Below are 17,276 nucleotides of genomic sequence, written 5' to 3'. Positions count from 1 at the left end.
ATTTAGAGAATACCTTGCCTATTTATTATTTGGATTTAATAATATTAAATGGAGTTCATGTGTGTACTCACATTATTACACTTAATCACATAAATTATACTGCATTCACATGAGAGTTTTGCTTGTAATTAAAGCTGTTGAAAATTTTCATTTAGCATTGAAAGCAAGAACAACAATTGACAGCTAAAATTACAAACAAAACTCACGTGTGAGTCCCGTATTACTTATATGTACTAAGTAATGAGATTGAAATGGCAGCCTTGTGCATCGTAGCTCATTCCAGTGTAAGTACCAGCTCATTATGATACCATGGGTGAGCCACTAATTTTGCTTCAGACTTTACTTCAGAAGAACAATCGTGAAGATGGAAGTTTGAAGCATCTGCAGCACGGGGTCCCTTTGAACAGGGCTTCGTCTTTGAGAAGGTGAAACCTATTCTCTTATGCAAGTGGAAGAATACTAACTATGTTAGACAAGTGTTTTTTGCATATACCTTCTGCTATGTTGGTACAAATTTGAGCGCCATCTGTCAATTAGTTTGTTTACAGCAGCTGTTAATGTGAGACCACCTCAAGTGCATTTAGCGATTTTTACTATGGAAAATTCTTGTTGTACGCGATTTTTACCCCAAACACGACACCACTGTCATCGCTCAGGCACCATATTTGCCAGATCTGGATCCGTTCGACTTTTTATTGACCCGAAACTCAAATTGCCCCTTCGTGGTAAGCGTTTTGAGTCCATTGAATCGGTAAAAGAGAATTCGCTGAAGGAACTAAAAGCCATACCTTCACGGGCCTACGAAAAGTGCATGGAAGATTGGGTTAAGCGTTGATATATGTGTATCGCTTCAGAAGGAGCATATTTTGAAGAAGATCAAATAAATTTGAAATAAAATTTAAATTTGTGTGTTTCATTTACAAAAGCCGAGTACTTTTTGAGCAGAAAGTATTCACATTTTATTATTCTCAAAAATAATATGTGTTTCCATGCAAACATAAAAATCGTTCCAAATTTCACACAGCATATATACAGAGTTAACTTAGCTGGTATAGAAATAATTCTATTAAAAATCGAATTACCTTAAAATGTAAATTAAGCTTGATAAACAGCGTTGAAAACAATGTGGTGCTATTGACAAATAATACCAGCTGAAATTACTTCAATTAATCATACGTCACTAACGACCAAGCACCGCTTATCACTCGTCTCGGAGCACCTTCGCTTAGTGAATGAAACTATAATTAATATAAGAACATTCGGTGAATAAACTAATAACCTACTAAAAATTAATCAATCGAATAATACATTCATAATTAAGCTACCAAATCGTAGTACTTAAGAATAATTATATGAAATACTACGTGCTCTAAAAATATTTTGTATTCATCAAGTTTAAACTAAGTAAATTGAGTCATGTTTAAATCACTTTACATTACTTTAAAATAGCGCACTTTACATATCTTAAGGAAGTTAATTAATTTTAACTGTTACAGCAAAACATTGATCTTGAGCGTGTTTGACAGCAGCGTGAATAGATAACTAAACCCACCTAAGACAGTGTTTATTTGAATTTGTTTGAAGGTATTACCAATATGAAAAATTTCTAACCAATATTTTTTTGTGTACTTGCTTAGTTTCGATAACACAAATCTTAATCATTTGCAAGATGGCGACGATATCGGGAGCAGATGCAATACGTTGCCGGGACTTCATGAAAGAGATATTTCAAAATGCTCGGTAAGTAGTGATTCTGAGGCATTTGTTACGAAACAAAAATTGTTACGAAATTAAATTATTCTCAGCTCGATCATTGAACTATATGGGCCAAACAATGCAATAAATGCATTACCAATACAGTCCGGCTTATTTGAAGAGGCAATTTGTAATTTAAGAAACTTCAAAGAATTTATTACAGAGTTGCGTCAGAAATTGTTTGACAAACAAGATTTTGCAAAAGTAAGTGTTACTTAAGTGTAATATTTTACAAATAAAATTTTGCGTTATTTACAGATGATCGACCTTGATATAATTATCGGAATTATCCAGAATTGCGAGGTGAAGGCATTGGCATATCTTGAGAGAAAGGAGGTAACAACTGCATCTAGATTTGCACTAAAACTCACAAAAACCTTGTCTATGATTTCCGGCGTATTAATAAATTTTTATGAAAATTAATTAAAAACAAAAATGACTATTACCAAACGTTGATCATGTAGAATGTTAAATATATAAATATAAATAAATACATATATATATATAACATATGTATATAGTTTTGAGATTTTATTGCATGAGCCAGGAAATGAACCAAAGAAGGTTGATGAAGTTAATAACATAATGTATTGTCTATTAATGTTGATGTTGAACTGATAACATACAACGTACATATATTATATAGTAATCAAGAAAATACAGATAAGATTATTTGGTACTAGACACGACAAAAAGGAAACATCAAATATTAAAAATTATAAATCAAGAATAATGGAATGTTTTCTCCTGACGAACCTTTGTGGAACATTTTTGTATAAAGAAATATGTTCAAGTGCTTTAAAAAAAATTTTTTTGTACTTGATTTTCTTAAATAGATTGGTGTAAGATTCTTACTTATTTTAATTAGAAAAAGAGTAAAAATTATTTACTCTAAGGTTTCAATTAAAATATTTGAGAATAAAATCTGCAATATTGTCATGTGAAATATATAAGAATATTCCTTCTTATACTCTCAGATGTTTTGAATATTTATCTACAGAAGATAGTTATGAAATATACTAATAAAAATTAAAGATTATATTGTTATCCTATTTCCAACTGGTACGAGTATCTATCGTTTCTTGATATTTCACTTATACAAATAAAACCCACATTTTTATATTATATATAAAATCATAAGATTTCATATAACTCAAGTTATTTTGTCGCCATCAATTTTTTTGATGAGATATTTTTAATAAAATTACAATAAATCTGAATCTACCCAGATAACAATAAATATCCATTTGGATTCATTTTTCTTGTAAAATTGGATGTCTACTAAAAAACAAAATGAAACTTACACATTCTTCTGAAATTAAACGTTCTCCGACTTCAGACAGCTTTTGCAATATTATCTACGTAAAATGCGTTACCGGCCCACCTATGTTTTTAGCTTTATATAGCGTATAACTGAGGTCTTTACTACTGTGATAAATATCACGAATGGAAAGGGAACCCTAAATTGCGAATATTTTTATTGTGTATTCTATTTCCCACTGGGTAATCAAAAATAAACTGCTATCGGGAAGTACGTCGTTGCTTTAAAAAGTATATTACGGCAGACATTCCTGAAGTACATTCAACTTAAGATTCTATGGTTTAGTTATTAAAATCGGAACAGTTAGTACCACCGCATCACTCGATACTTACCAAAAACCAAATAAAATATTTCAAATATATACTATGTTATTTTTATTATTCTTGTAATCTTACATTAATATTTTTGGTACAGAACTTATTCGATTGTTTTTGTTAACTTATTGTCTGTCACGAACTCACTAGTTTCATTAAATTATTTAATTTGTACAAATATAAAATAATCTGTTCTTGCTCTCTGTTTTGTTTATCGAATTATAGTTCTCCAACCAGTGTTTTTATTATTACTGAACTGATTCTCTACATTGAGGTTCCAAACCGATAAGATAGTAAAAATTTGACTTTTTGCTTTGCGTGAAATTGGAAAGTGGCTTTATTGTTCTGCGTTAATATTTTGACTCTCTATAAGTAATAATTAAATCTTCTATGTGTTATCTGAAAAACATACACAAAGTCCATATCATTTTCATGGTCATCTTCTAAAGCAGATCCATGACTACCGGGTGCCTGTTCTGGAGCCTCATTTTCACGTACATCGTTTAAGTTCACAGAAGGAAGTACGTTAACAAAATCCGTAGATACACTTGGACGCACTGCTGGAAAAGAGCTTGGACCAGGAACTGCTGTAGCATGCCCTGCCGGAAAATAATTTAAAACAGGGAATACAGGCCGATACAATGATGGAAAAGGATTCTGTGCAAAAGCCGGAGGTTGAATATGACGAAGTAGTGGTGACCAAAATTGATTTGGAATGTCTTCTAGATGGGAAGTTCCAGGAAGTTGTATAGAGTTCATGCGAATTGGAACCAATCCTTCTGGTACATTGTTTTCAATATCACGTTGCTCATTTGCGTCATTTTCATCGTTGATATTTTGCGACATCTTGAAAAATCAAACCTTTCCGCTCGACCGTTTGCTTTGTACTACATAAATGCTTCTGCTTTATTTCTGTCGTAATACTCTCAATTTTTCAGAGTTGTATTTTGAAACAAAAGTGTCATGCTTTTCCTTTTCATAGTTTTGCACAATAGGGTGAACAATATTTTTTGTTACATATTCCATTAATAATTATTTAGATACTGAGTTGAAAAACAACAGAAGTAATTAAAAAAATTAAAATAAGTAATGAGAAGTAACAATAGGCCTTTTTTTGTAATCATGTCGGAAAAGAACAACAGAAAATAAGCATTACTTTCGATGACAACTCTCGAAAAACCGGACATGTTTATTTTGATGTCTAATAGATTTATATATAAAAATATATAGACCAGTTCTTAGTCTTGCCAATCATGCGATTTGACTAAATAAGCTAGCAGTGTTGTTGTTTCATATGTTATTTTTAAAATAAGCGGTTATTCTTTTGGGATATTCTTACAAAAGAAAAGGCCTAATAGTCTCTTATAGGTTAACAAACATAAATTAAACAAGTTTTTAAAAGCATTGTAAGTGCACATTTTGGAAACAAATTAATGGAAATTCAACAGTTTTTTTTAAAAATCAATTAAAGAACAATATTTATTTATATTTTTTATTGATCCTCATAACTGTATTATCTGTTTAATAAGATAACATTTTTTTTTAAATTGCTGAAATTATTTGATAGCCCCATGAAGTAAATTTTTAGCTAATAACGTGATTATAAAAATAAAGGCTATATTGCTTAAATATACTCGAATCATCGTAGCACATAGATGCACATACATATGTTGAGTTAATCGGATTTGTGTAAATATATTACTATTTTATATGAATTAAAATCAATAATTTTTTTTGCTTTAGTTATCGAAAAAGCATATTAAAAGCAACTAATTAAAGGATGATAAAAAAAAAAAAATAATTAACTTTGAAGTCAAATATTTTGCTTGTTGTTCCAGTGGCAAACTAACTTAACAGATAGTATTTATTATTAACCACGTCAATTGCTTATTGACAGTTGAGATCAACTATATGTTTCTATCCAAGTTTAAACTTTAGTGTGTTAAGTTAATTACTGGTTATTAATACGGATTTGTTACTTCTGTGCATGGTAGTTATATACAGCAGTATCGCTAACTATGAGGTATTCGGTAATAGTGCGTCCCTACCGAAGTTTAGCGGACCCGCATTTATTTATAAGTATAAGAAATAATCTATAAATGTTTAGTCAAGACACCTTTAAATTTAATTAAAAGATTTCAAGTGGCTTTACGTTGTCCAAAAGAAAGGTAAAAGATAATATACTATTATGAACTGACGAAGTGTAATGGGGAAATGCTAATCCCTAACAGTATGTCTGAAGTAGGTTACTCGACGAAAGCGAGGGTAGTGCGTGTTTTGAACAGATTCCTGATTTTAAATAAACCAACATTTTTTTTTAGCTAATGATAACATATGGAATAATAACAATAACATATGGATATAATGATAACATATGGAATAATGGAATAATAACAATAAATATTATATAGAACTTATATTGTTTTCTGCTTTGAAATAGCCTATTAGTTTGGACATCAGTTAATTGTTTATATATAATTAAAAATATACAAAACTTATTCAATGTGACCCACCCTATTCCCCGAACAACAAACCACTCAGGTTAGAATGTATATATATAATATACATTTAGTGCTCTCCATCGCTGTTTCCCTTCTTCTCTGCTTCTTCGTGAACCTAGAAACGAAATTTTGGTAGTCTTTACTTTTATAAATAAATAAAAGTTTTATAAATAGAAGTGAATTGCTGTTAATTATTAAAAATTTTGAATATGAAAATGGAAATGGAAATTTTAATCCCTAAGTGGGTTGTGTCGGAAATACTAGTTGAAATTTGTTGAAGCATTAAAGTTGCAGGACTTTTGTTTTGGTTTATTTATAAATTAAATTTACTCACAAAATTTTTATGGCACTTTCATAAGCTGATTTGGTATGTCATTTTGCTTATGCTTAACTTCAGCCATTTTGACATTTTAACGATGTTGATGAGTTTCATGAAAAATGGCTTAAATGCAATTAAAATGTTCATTTTATGGCAACGCGTAAATGCGTTCGCAAAAGTATTAAACCATTAACCAAACACAGAAATGCTGGCGAAAGAAAGTTGAGGCCGAGCGAAGGTGAGCCGGTACACGGACTACTTCTCCTAGACGTGCTGGTGGTACCTTTTATGGAATACGTTTTGGAAAATGTTTTGTTTTTATTTAGAATTGTTAAAGTCGGAATAATAGAAGCAGAATGAAGCAAAAAAATAAAATAAATAAAAATAAGAATAAAAAAATTTTTAAAACTTTTGAATTATAGTTTTAAAAACTTCTTTCACTGAATATTTTATGTTTTTTAAAGGCTTCATTATTTTTATCCTTTTCTCCTTAAATTTTTATTGACGCTAATTGTTTTATTATAATAACGGAAAAAGGCATGTTTCGTGATAATCTCTTATAGCTGGAATATATAAAAACACATACACAATAAAGTCACAAAAGAAATTTAAAGAAGATATAACAGGTATTTAGGGAAGACACACATATAACAGCACTATAAACCTTGCTGAAGTATTAAACCAGCGCTGTATATATACAAAAATTTAAAGCCTACGAAGTGTAGCATAATCGTTAGTACAGTAATCAATAGTATAGTATAGTACAGCATAGTATAGTACAGCATAGTATAGTACAGCATAGTATAGTACAGCATAGTATAGTACAGCATAGTATAGTACAGTATAGTATAGTATAGTATAGTATAGTATAGTATAGTATAGTATAGTACAGTATAGTATAGTACAGTATAGTACAGTATAGTATAGTATAGTATAGTATAGTATAGTATAGTATAGTATAGTGTAGTATAGTATAGTACAGTATAGTACAGTATAGTACAGTATAGTATAGTATAGTATAGTACAGTCTAGTATAGTACAGTATAGTATAGTACAGTATAGTATAGTACAGTATAGTTATCAAGAGTTAAAATCCATACAATTACACGAAGATACACGTAAATTATTTAATTATTTTAACAATTAAATAGAAAATAGAACTTTCTTAAATCAGATCTGTATTCAAAACCATTAATAGAAATAAACACTTCGGTCCAGCAGTATTGCTGGTAAGGAAGAAAACATAAAGAACTCTTATTTTGAAACGCTGACCAACAAGTAGCGACAAGTTACATTATATCCCATTTCTAATGGGACCGCACTCATAGTATGCTTGTTGCCTGCTTGCTTGCACTTGTAAGTCTCAATTATTTAGTCGTAGCTTAAGTCACAAAACTGACTTAAGCATAATTTAAGTCAGTATTGAGAGAAGATATTTTCTTTGATTGAGATTCTTTGATTTGATTGACGCCGATAGTTCATACTTAGTGGTTATGTTTATTTTTCCAATAACTAGCTATCCGAAAACAAGTGTTCATTATGTTCTCACGCTTAAGCAGAAACTGTAATGAAATCATAAAAATTTATAAACAAAACAAACCTATCAATTCATTATTTTCTAGTATCGTTCTTTAATCTACTATATGCATTATAAAAATATTTTGCTATTACGATTGCAATGAACATTAAGTCATATATGCTTTAATAACAACTTAATAATAAATAATAAATATAATGTTAATATTAGTTATTACGTTTATAATAATAATATATTTTACTCTGAAAATAAATATGGATCATCTGACGCCTATATGTTATTCACTTAGGATTCAAGTGAACTTTAAGAATGCTAACAGGACATTGTGCTATTGCGACCATGCTTCAACAGTGGCGTATTCCAAAATAAAAATATAGAGATGTGATAGAATTCATTAAGCACTTTCTATGCCTTTACATAGAACTGTACTGATATTGATAATTAACTTCATATTAATTATTTAGTCTTTGGACTCTCCTGAAAAAACTTTTTAGTAAATAACGCTATTTATATATAAATTAAATTTTTTTTTTATTGCAAGTTTCAATCACAGACTCTGGCATTCCCGATATATTTAAACATTGTGTTCATGTATAATTTTCATCCATTGTTATCGAACAAACATTCAAACGACAAGAAGATAGCCAAAGAGAACGGCTTATTTTCCTAAATGGCTATAAATCTTGTCAATTTGCCGCCATTAATACAAAAACTTCACGTCTAAATCATAGCGATTTAAATCCATTTCCTGCATAGACTGCAACATGTAAATTTTTACACGACCTTTCATTTTGGGACTAAATACGCGCTACCATAGTCTGTCCACTGCACGAGTACGACAGGAGCTACGTCAACAGAAGAGACGGTTCAAAAAAATATAAATTCTGACAGTATACGTGTTAAAGAAAAAAAAAATAAATTAATTAAAATATAAATATTAGTTTCTATACGACAAAATAGATTAACTAAATGTGAAGTTCTAGTAGAAACACAATGGAATATTGAAGTAACGCAGCGAAGCACAAAGGTGACTCGGTATAAATGCATAGCATTAACCTTTTAACATTGCCCCGAGCAATGGGACACTTTAGTCCAACTGGAGGTGTATGCATTTTGAGTTGATGTAATGTGATGCGAGCTCACAAAATGTTGCATATTAAAAACTTTATTTGGAATAAAAAAAAAGTGTACATAAAAATTCAAAAAAAAAAAATTAAGGATATCTTGGGTTTGGTATGCAATTTTTTTGTGTCAACTGTAAAGTTTTCTTTACGTACCTCACAATATTGCTTGATCTGTAAACGCTCAAGGACAACACAAAATTTGGCTTCAGAAAAAGTCAACCAAGAAGTATAAAAGTATATAAAAGTACATTAAATGAATCAATGAATATTTTCACAGATCATAAAATTATCACAGTTGAACAGGAAATAAAATATTTACTTTCATTGCTAACTCTAGACAATAAGGAGCTCGGGAATTTACTCTCAACATAAATTATGTGAATATTATCATGTATTTTCATCATATAACAAATACGACTTAAATAAATATTTCAACTTATTTGAAATATAGAGGTATATACATATAATATTATCCAACAGTTTCCTTAGGATACTATAACTCGCTTTCAATATGATTATATGACGACAAATTTCGACCTGTGCACTTGTCTTGTCCATCATTTAATTTTTGATATAACTTTGAGTTTATTCTAAAATCAATTTAGTTAGAGATTCCGACAACAAATATTATATGATTATCGTATTTTATTTCAGGATATTTATAATTGTTGTTTTCATGTATAGCGTCGATTTGGATAGTATAAATAACAGACTTTTAGATTTTAGATTATTCTAAAAATATTCGAGTGGACAACAAAATTTGACAGATCTAGAGTAAATCTAGATTTAATCCAGATTTACCAACCGAAAACGATTATAAATGCCATATAATACTTTTATACTGATATATAGCGAACACTACAAGCATCAAGCATTAAACTTCTGCAAACTGGTTATCCAGTGTATGGGCCTCTAAAATACCGAAAGCATTTGTCATTTGTGTTAATAAAAATTTTTTGTCAAACTAAATCTGAGAGATATCTATCAAAATATAATGTCAAATCTTTAAATAAATTCATCCTTATTCATATATATTTTTTTTTGCTTTAATAATGAACAATAATTTTCAGTAAATTTTCAATTATTAAAATTTATGTGCAGACTTTATCATCTCTCACAAATTGCAATGTATTTATGTTAATTTAAATATATTTAATTTGGAAATAATTATTTAGTTGAAATTAAATTGATTGATTTCGTCATGAGCTTCAAGAGGTGTTTTGGATTAGTAAAGTCCACTTTTTTGCGCCAAATACGCTTTAACTCGAACGATCAATCAAAAGTAAGTACAATAGTTTTATTACAGCACTTATTATAATTATTGGGTCACATTTCGTAGCATGGTTTTGTTATCGGTATTTTTGAGGACGATGACTCAAATTCCCCAAAATTAACACCCATTGGAGAAAAGGTTGATGATATCTGTTCGGGTGGACTCTCCGAAATTGTTAATGGGTAAGTAATGTAGCTTTCCCTTGTTCTAAGTAAAATTCAAGACATAAAATTGCAGTTGTGAAATAACTGGTCAACTGTCAAAGGGGATTATTCTAAAAAATATTCACCAAGAGTTTAAAAATATCGCAATTGTTGGAGTCGGTCCCGAAGACATAGGTTTGGATGAATGTGGTATGATTGACGAAGGTTTGGTAAGTTTAAATTGATCACACTAATCTGCATATATATATGTGTATCGTGAAATGTTGTGACTATAAAAAGAACAATAGATAAAGTTTTTCAAGTTAAAATTTTAGAAAGCCATGCTTTTATATTTTCTAGGAAAATGTACGCATTGCAGCAGGAGTTGGTGCACGTTGTCTCCAACGTCATGGATGTGATGTGATATTCGTAGACTCGATGGATTTCCCACAACAAGCCGCTGTTGGCAGTACCTTAGCGATGTGGCAAGAAAAGCTTGATAACATGGAGAATACATCGTTACTACCAAGAATACAATTTTTGGATCATAACGATGAAGAAGAATGGAGGAGCGGAGAGTTTAAAGCTGAATCACAAATACTGTCGAGATTTTTAACAGAAATTCTTAACTCGGAATTAACAGCGTTAAACTTTTTGGAAGGTGCTGTTGATATTCTAATGAGATACGGAATTACTGTTAATACACGTTCCGAAAATTGGATGAAGTTTACGGCATTGAATTCGTTTTTAAGAATAACAAACCCAATTTCAAAGGAACCACCAGTTATTTTAGAAGCTAGCTATTGGGGAACTGATCCGAAAGAAAGACCTGTAGTCCTTTATGCAAAAGGCATCACCTTTAATGCGTAATTTTGTGACACTGCAATATTTGAGTAGTCAAAAATATATAATATTTTATTTTAGTGATGATGACTTTCATTGTTGTTGTTATGACAAATATTGCACCTCTATGGCTGGAGCAGCTCTTGTAATAGCCGTTCTACAGGCTTCAGCAGGACTTCGTCTCCCTATCAATTTGTCAGTCGTCATACCGCTCTGCTCATATACTGCAAACATGTCACATTGTACTAATATTGATAATAAACCCTCCAACAAAACATCATTCCTTATATCAGTAAGTAAACAAAAGTGTATATTAATAGTAACATTTTAATTTATGGATTAATATTGTATGTATTATGTAGGATCCTGATAGGTCAGGTATGAAGACATTGTTATACGCGCAGTATGCTTATAAGCCACGTTTAATTATTGACATCAGAGCACTGGAGGCTGAAATAGATGGTACTTTGGAAGACGGCATTACCGGCATTTTTTCGAACTCTTGTGAAATGTGGAAAGAGTTCAAAATTGCTGGTTGGATTACTGGAAACCGTATGCGGCGTTTACCTCTATGGCAACTATACGATCGAGTGAGATTTAGTAAGTGATCATAATCTGAAACTAGTGAAATGAATATAGAAAACTGCATTTAACTAAAAATCACTATAATTTTATCATTAAAAGTTTCAAAAAGTTTTTGGAAAATTTTAAGTAAACGTTGAAATGTTTTAATGGAGCATGAACATGTTTTAAAAAAGCGTCAAAGTTTTTTGTGGATTGTTGAATAAAGAAACGTTCATTAAAAAGCCAAACTATAGTGAAAGCTCTGTTGAATGGGCATTCTTATAAACAGTCATGTGTTCTTAATCGTAGAATATTGCTCGTCTCATTTTTTCATTTTTCATACAAAGTACATTTTTTTGGAATGTTCAGCTCCATAACTCGGAAGTAAATGCTTGTGCGGTTGTTGTCCGCTTAAGAGAACTTTTACTGTTTATAAAATAATTTTTCTATTTGTAAATAAGTGTGTTTGAAATTGATAAATAATATATATATATATATACAATATAAAACTGTAAATATGACTTTCAGATAACGGAATTTTCCAAGACACATCTATTCCAAACCAGCAAGGATTTGTGCACGCAATATCAGCAAAAATACTGAATGTAATAAGATTTTCTCTCTCTCACTGTTATACTTTTATATATATAGTTATACTTTATTATATACAGTTATTATTTTTATATTTTTTTTTTGTGTTTTATTTAGCAATTTCTGCCGCGTATAGATTGGGTTCAATTTGGTATTTATGGTGAGAAGATGCCTGGTCGTTCCACGCTTACTTTAATCCAATTTTTGTACCAACTGACAACACTAAAACCATAAAAAAGACTTGAAAATAAAAAGAAGAGGCTCGGAACTCGGAAAATCTTGAGGCAATTTTATAACAACACCATGGCAATTTGTTAGGACTTTCTCCATAAAAGAAGCTAGTGTCACAATAATTATTGAGAGAAGATAACAACAACCAAATTTGAAATTTTGATAAAAATTACAAGTAATTAAAAAATTCACTCACACAAAATTATTAGATATATTTGAGAATACCATAAATTTCACAATGATTAATTTAACGTTTACACAAATAACAAACAAATAAAAAGCTTATTTGGATTCAAATTCATCTAATTGTAAATTCATTGCATAGCACAATATATAGGACGATTCCTTAATTTCAGGATATACTAAAGACAAAAACTAGTTACTAACTTACTAATTAGAGTAATTCCTCACCTTAATACTTAAATAGATCATACTTATATCAATCAAAAAGGATATATATGATATATATATCATCTGAAGAGGCATGAATCTTAATCTGGAGCAAAAGGCCATTATTTGTGACAATTCTCCTTATTCTAGGGAAGTGGGTGTACTGTAAGTTCCCTATTTCCTGAATAAGATATGAAAAAATGGACTGAATATTTATAATGGTTAATGGTAAATGGCTTGTAATATTATGTCTACAAGAGTGGGAGGTAGTTGAGAGAAAGATAAAAACATAGTATCAATAAAATATGTAGTAACTCTACATTTTAAATTGAACTGTTCGGTACCAGTATATATAATACAAGGTGAATCATGAACGAAGTGTAGCGGGCGGTAAGTTTATGTTGAAGCTATTTGAGCGAGTGTACTTGAGCACTTTCACTCTTTATTAACTCCAGGTGTCTTCAAAACCCCTCTTTACGCCATGACTGGATTAATGTTTATCACTTCATCAGCCTAAGCAATAATTGATCTTAAATCTGCATACCTTTCCGAGGAGCCTATTACCATTCTGAAATTCAATAACGCGGTGTTAGTAAGCCTGTCAGTTTTCGCAAATAATTTCTGGGCTCTATCCTTTATGTGTTTTTTGATGGGATCAATCTTGAAGTCCTGAGGATGTCATTCGTCCTTATGTACCATGGTACCTTTAAAAGTCTTCTCAGAGCTTGTCTTTGTGCAATTTCTAGCTAGCGTAAAGTAATGTTTGAAGCTTTGCTAAACGCTACACATCCATATAGAAGTGACGGACGAATTATTTGGTTATACATCAGCTTCCTGTTCTTAGCATTGAGATAAGTAATCAGTTAAGAATGAACGATTAAATATTAAGAGTGATAATCTTTTTGCAGAAACATCTGTTATGCATATTTTTACTTACCATATGTGAAGCGCCTTTTTGGAGATAGTGCAAGATAAGCTTTGTCAACAATTACTGCACGTCAAATATGTGCTGCAGTGTCTTTAAGTCGTAAACATTTGTGTCATAATATACATCCTTAAAACTTTATTCAGAAGATTTAAGCACGCATCCTCGGGATCATCTGTTTGATTCTTTTAACATAATTTTTTTTTGGAACAACAAAAGAGTTTAAATTGATAATTTTGTTTTGATGAGCGTCGAAGGGAATGATTAGAACACTTAAATAGTTGATTAAGTTTGTATATTAATTTTTTGTTACTTAATTTGTCACGATAAAGGCTTATAAATCAATTAACCTATATAAACCCGAAGGAAAATTGTCTCTCAACCCCATCACAGCTTACTCACTTTGATGTGTGGCAGTTCATATACAGTTGCATTATAAATGCATTTAGGTCACACAAGTGTAACAACAACAACAACAATTGCACAATGTCACTTGTCCTATTGCAGCAGGGTACAAGCAATTGCAATAGCAGATGGATCATTCTCAAAGACATAGTCAAATGGTTGTTAAAACAAGATACATCTGTACGTGCAAAACGTATGTACCTATGTTATATCATGCCTACATATATACATACGTTGTGCAAGTTCGCTCGTCGGCACGGTGGGTGGTTTAAAAAGCAACTACGGATCTGAACAGACTTGCTGATTGGTAGCCGCCAGTGATGTTACAGTGGTGGAAAAGCCTAATTCCTCTATAATTATAAAACGAATTAAATAAATTTAGTTAAAATTGTATCTAATGGAATTTCATAGTGTGTGGTTGCATTGCTGTTTTGTGTTCTTCAGAGAATGCGAAAATGAGCTGCTTAGATGTACCACAAACGACCGCTGTGTGTATAAGAGCAAGAATTTAATGTATGTATAGTAGTATTATTTTTCATTTTGTTGTAAGATAATTTTTCAGTAAATAAATTGCATTGTAAGTTGCCACAAAAGCTGTGCAAAAATTCCTTTAAAATCATTTCAACCGCGCAAGGATGAACGGATGAACGGATGAACGCCACATCAACATCAGCAGCGCTTCCTTGAAGTATGCGAAAAGAATGCAGTTGCTGCATTCACCTTTTTCCTGCGGTTTTTGTCGGTAATTAATTAAAACATTGATTAAAATTTTTTATGGTTTTATTTTAATATTTTACCACTTTCAAGTACATTTTGCTAGGAAGTTCACAAAAAAAATTCAAATGCTTTCGGAGTAAAATTCTATGTAGTGGTAGAGCTTATATACATATTTTTTAAATATTTTCTCACTTTTTTAATATTTATTATTTAAAAGGATAATAAATTGCTACAAATGCAAAACAATGAGGAGGAATTTTTTACAGGGAAGGCAAGGCTAACAATTGACTACCATATACTGACCTCATAATAAAAAATAATTTAATTAAAAGATTTTATAGGACTTACAGGGCAATTCTGGCAAACAAGAAGAACAAAAGACGATTTGTAAGATTTTCGCTATTCTGCCACAAAAGTCTCTCAGAAAAAGTTTGACATTTGTAATTCGTGATAAAAAGCTATTTAGTGCTAGTGTTTTCGTGTGGAAATTAAAAACATCTGTTAATCACTACCGCAACCAACTAAAGTATTTAATTTTATTACAAAAATGATGAATAGTCATAAGATTCACAATTCATAATTATTTGCTGTAATTTTTTCTTTCCGAGTAGCAAAAAAATACTCGAAACTTACGAGAGAAAACATGTGAAGCAATGACAATGCTCTTAAAATCTTCATAGTTAGGTTTTACTCACAACAAAAAAAAACATCTTAAGTTTTAGTGCAGCCAAATTCAAAAATCAGACTATTGTGAATGTTCACTGGAAATATGTTCCAAAATTCCAGTCCTCCTTCATTCATAGTGCTTCATTTGGTATGTTAATAAGTTCAAAAACATATATAAGAAAGTAAATTTAAGTACACAAGATAAAAATGCTTACCTTTGCCCTTCTAATGCTCATTTTGATTGCTTTTATTTAAGTTAATTAATTTGTAGTGTTTACTATTTTTATATATCATATTAGGCGTTTTCTCGGTGGCTTGCAAGTATGACAAGCAATAGTAAGTTGCTGGCTTATACTGGCCGAAATGTTCCTCTCCAACACTTCTACAAGGCTTAGAAGAAAAACTTAGAGAGATGTCTTAGATATGTATAAGTAGGTCAGAAATTTCTATTTTAAGTATATATGGATATGTCATAGTCCGCTTTTCTATTTAAGCTCGTAGTATATTTTACTTATTGTTATTCATACTTAACAGATTGTAATAAAATAAATTAATTAAAATAAAAATCTTTCAAAACAACTTTCAAAAGATTGTTGTGTGTTGTCGCCAAAATTTCTCTGTTGTACCATGTCTCATTTAGGCAGTTTTACACATTGAAGCGTACACATAAAGGATACACATTAATGAAAATAATTTTCTTTACAAATAGATTTTATGTAAGTGAGCTCATTATAAATAAATAAACTAATTTAAAGCGAAAAATGTCGAATGCCACCCTGAAATCACCAAAATTTGAAAAGTGTATCATATGTTTTATATGTAAAATGTAAACAAATAAAGAAAGAGAGAAAGAAAGAGAAAGTAAGTGTTACAAAATTATTGTTTTTATTAATTAAATAAATAATAGATATTTAAAATAGATATATATATAAATGACTAAATATATCAATCAAGTGTTAAGTACTATTAACTGAAGCTCGTTTATTTTAAATGGACAAGAGTTCAAAAATTTAATGGCAAAAAAAGGAACTTGTTGGTATTTAATAATGTTTTTTGTCCTCATAAATTAAATATGCAATAGATAATTAAAAAAATAATTTAGGGGAAAGTAATGCTATTTGTTGATTCTTATAATCATTAATATTTTCCGATGCATTGCATGTTGTTTACTGTACTCATCTATTGCTTTATTCATATTGTGAACAATTTCACAAACTTTATAATATATATTAAATTATTCGTCATTTCTGCGTTTTCCATGCCGAATTAATTAAATTTCGAAATTGAACATTATCTGCTAATAATTGAAATGTTGTCAGAGAAAATCTCTCCTGGTACTTTTGCAGAACTTTCTGATATATAAAAGCTCTTTCACATGCATAAATCAGCTCATGCCAATGGAAACGACCAAATATTAATTAGACTAACATAAGAAGTTTTAGCTGTAGTGGAAACATGGTATTCTTCAATAGTATATATTAGAGTTCAAAAATTTTTACCCTGAGTCTTAGAAAAGAACTTCGGCGATAAATATTTACATACTTATGTATTTTATATAGATTTTAAATATATGTATACCGTTTCATGGTATACATGCTCACTTACCCTCAAAAGCGTGCTCGTTGTGATATCAGAAATTTTTAAGCACATCCGCCAT

The 17,276-nt window shown here is 30.3% G+C and overlaps 2 protein-coding genes across 2 annotated transcripts; both read left to right on the top strand.

Annotated features, from left to right (window-relative positions):
• The first annotated feature begins 1,659 nt into the window (after window positions 1-1,659).
• On the top strand, window positions 1,660-2,178 carry LOC119687512. The gene is made up of 3 exons (XM_038101846.1): window positions 1,660-1,740; window positions 1,806-1,959; window positions 2,014-2,178. Exons 1-3 carry the CDS (start codon window positions 1,670-1,672, stop codon window positions 2,176-2,178), a joined length of 390 nt encoding a protein of 129 aa, XP_037957774.1. The 5' UTR covers window positions 1,660-1,669.
• Window positions 2,179-9,977: 7,799 nt separating this feature from the next.
• On the top strand, window positions 9,978-12,770 carry LOC119689700 (cytosol aminopeptidase-like). The gene is made up of 8 exons (XM_038104589.1): window positions 9,978-10,153; window positions 10,211-10,326; window positions 10,382-10,517; window positions 10,648-11,153; window positions 11,212-11,422; window positions 11,493-11,730; window positions 12,223-12,299; window positions 12,403-12,770. The coding sequence occupies exons 1-8, from the start codon at window positions 10,073-10,075 to the stop codon at window positions 12,517-12,519; spliced, it is 1,482 nt and encodes a 493-aa protein (XP_037960517.1). The 5' UTR covers window positions 9,978-10,072; the 3' UTR covers window positions 12,520-12,770.
• Window positions 12,771-17,276: the final 4,506 nt, after the last annotated feature.

This window comes from Teleopsis dalmanni, chromosome X (genome assembly GCF_002237135.1).
Source record: "Teleopsis dalmanni isolate 2A chromosome X, ASM223713v2, whole genome shotgun sequence".
Lineage (NCBI taxonomy): Eukaryota > Metazoa > Arthropoda > Insecta > Diptera > Diopsidae > Teleopsis > Teleopsis dalmanni.
Note: the sequence above shows the minus strand (reverse complement) of the source record. Positions and strands in the feature narration are given on the sequence as shown.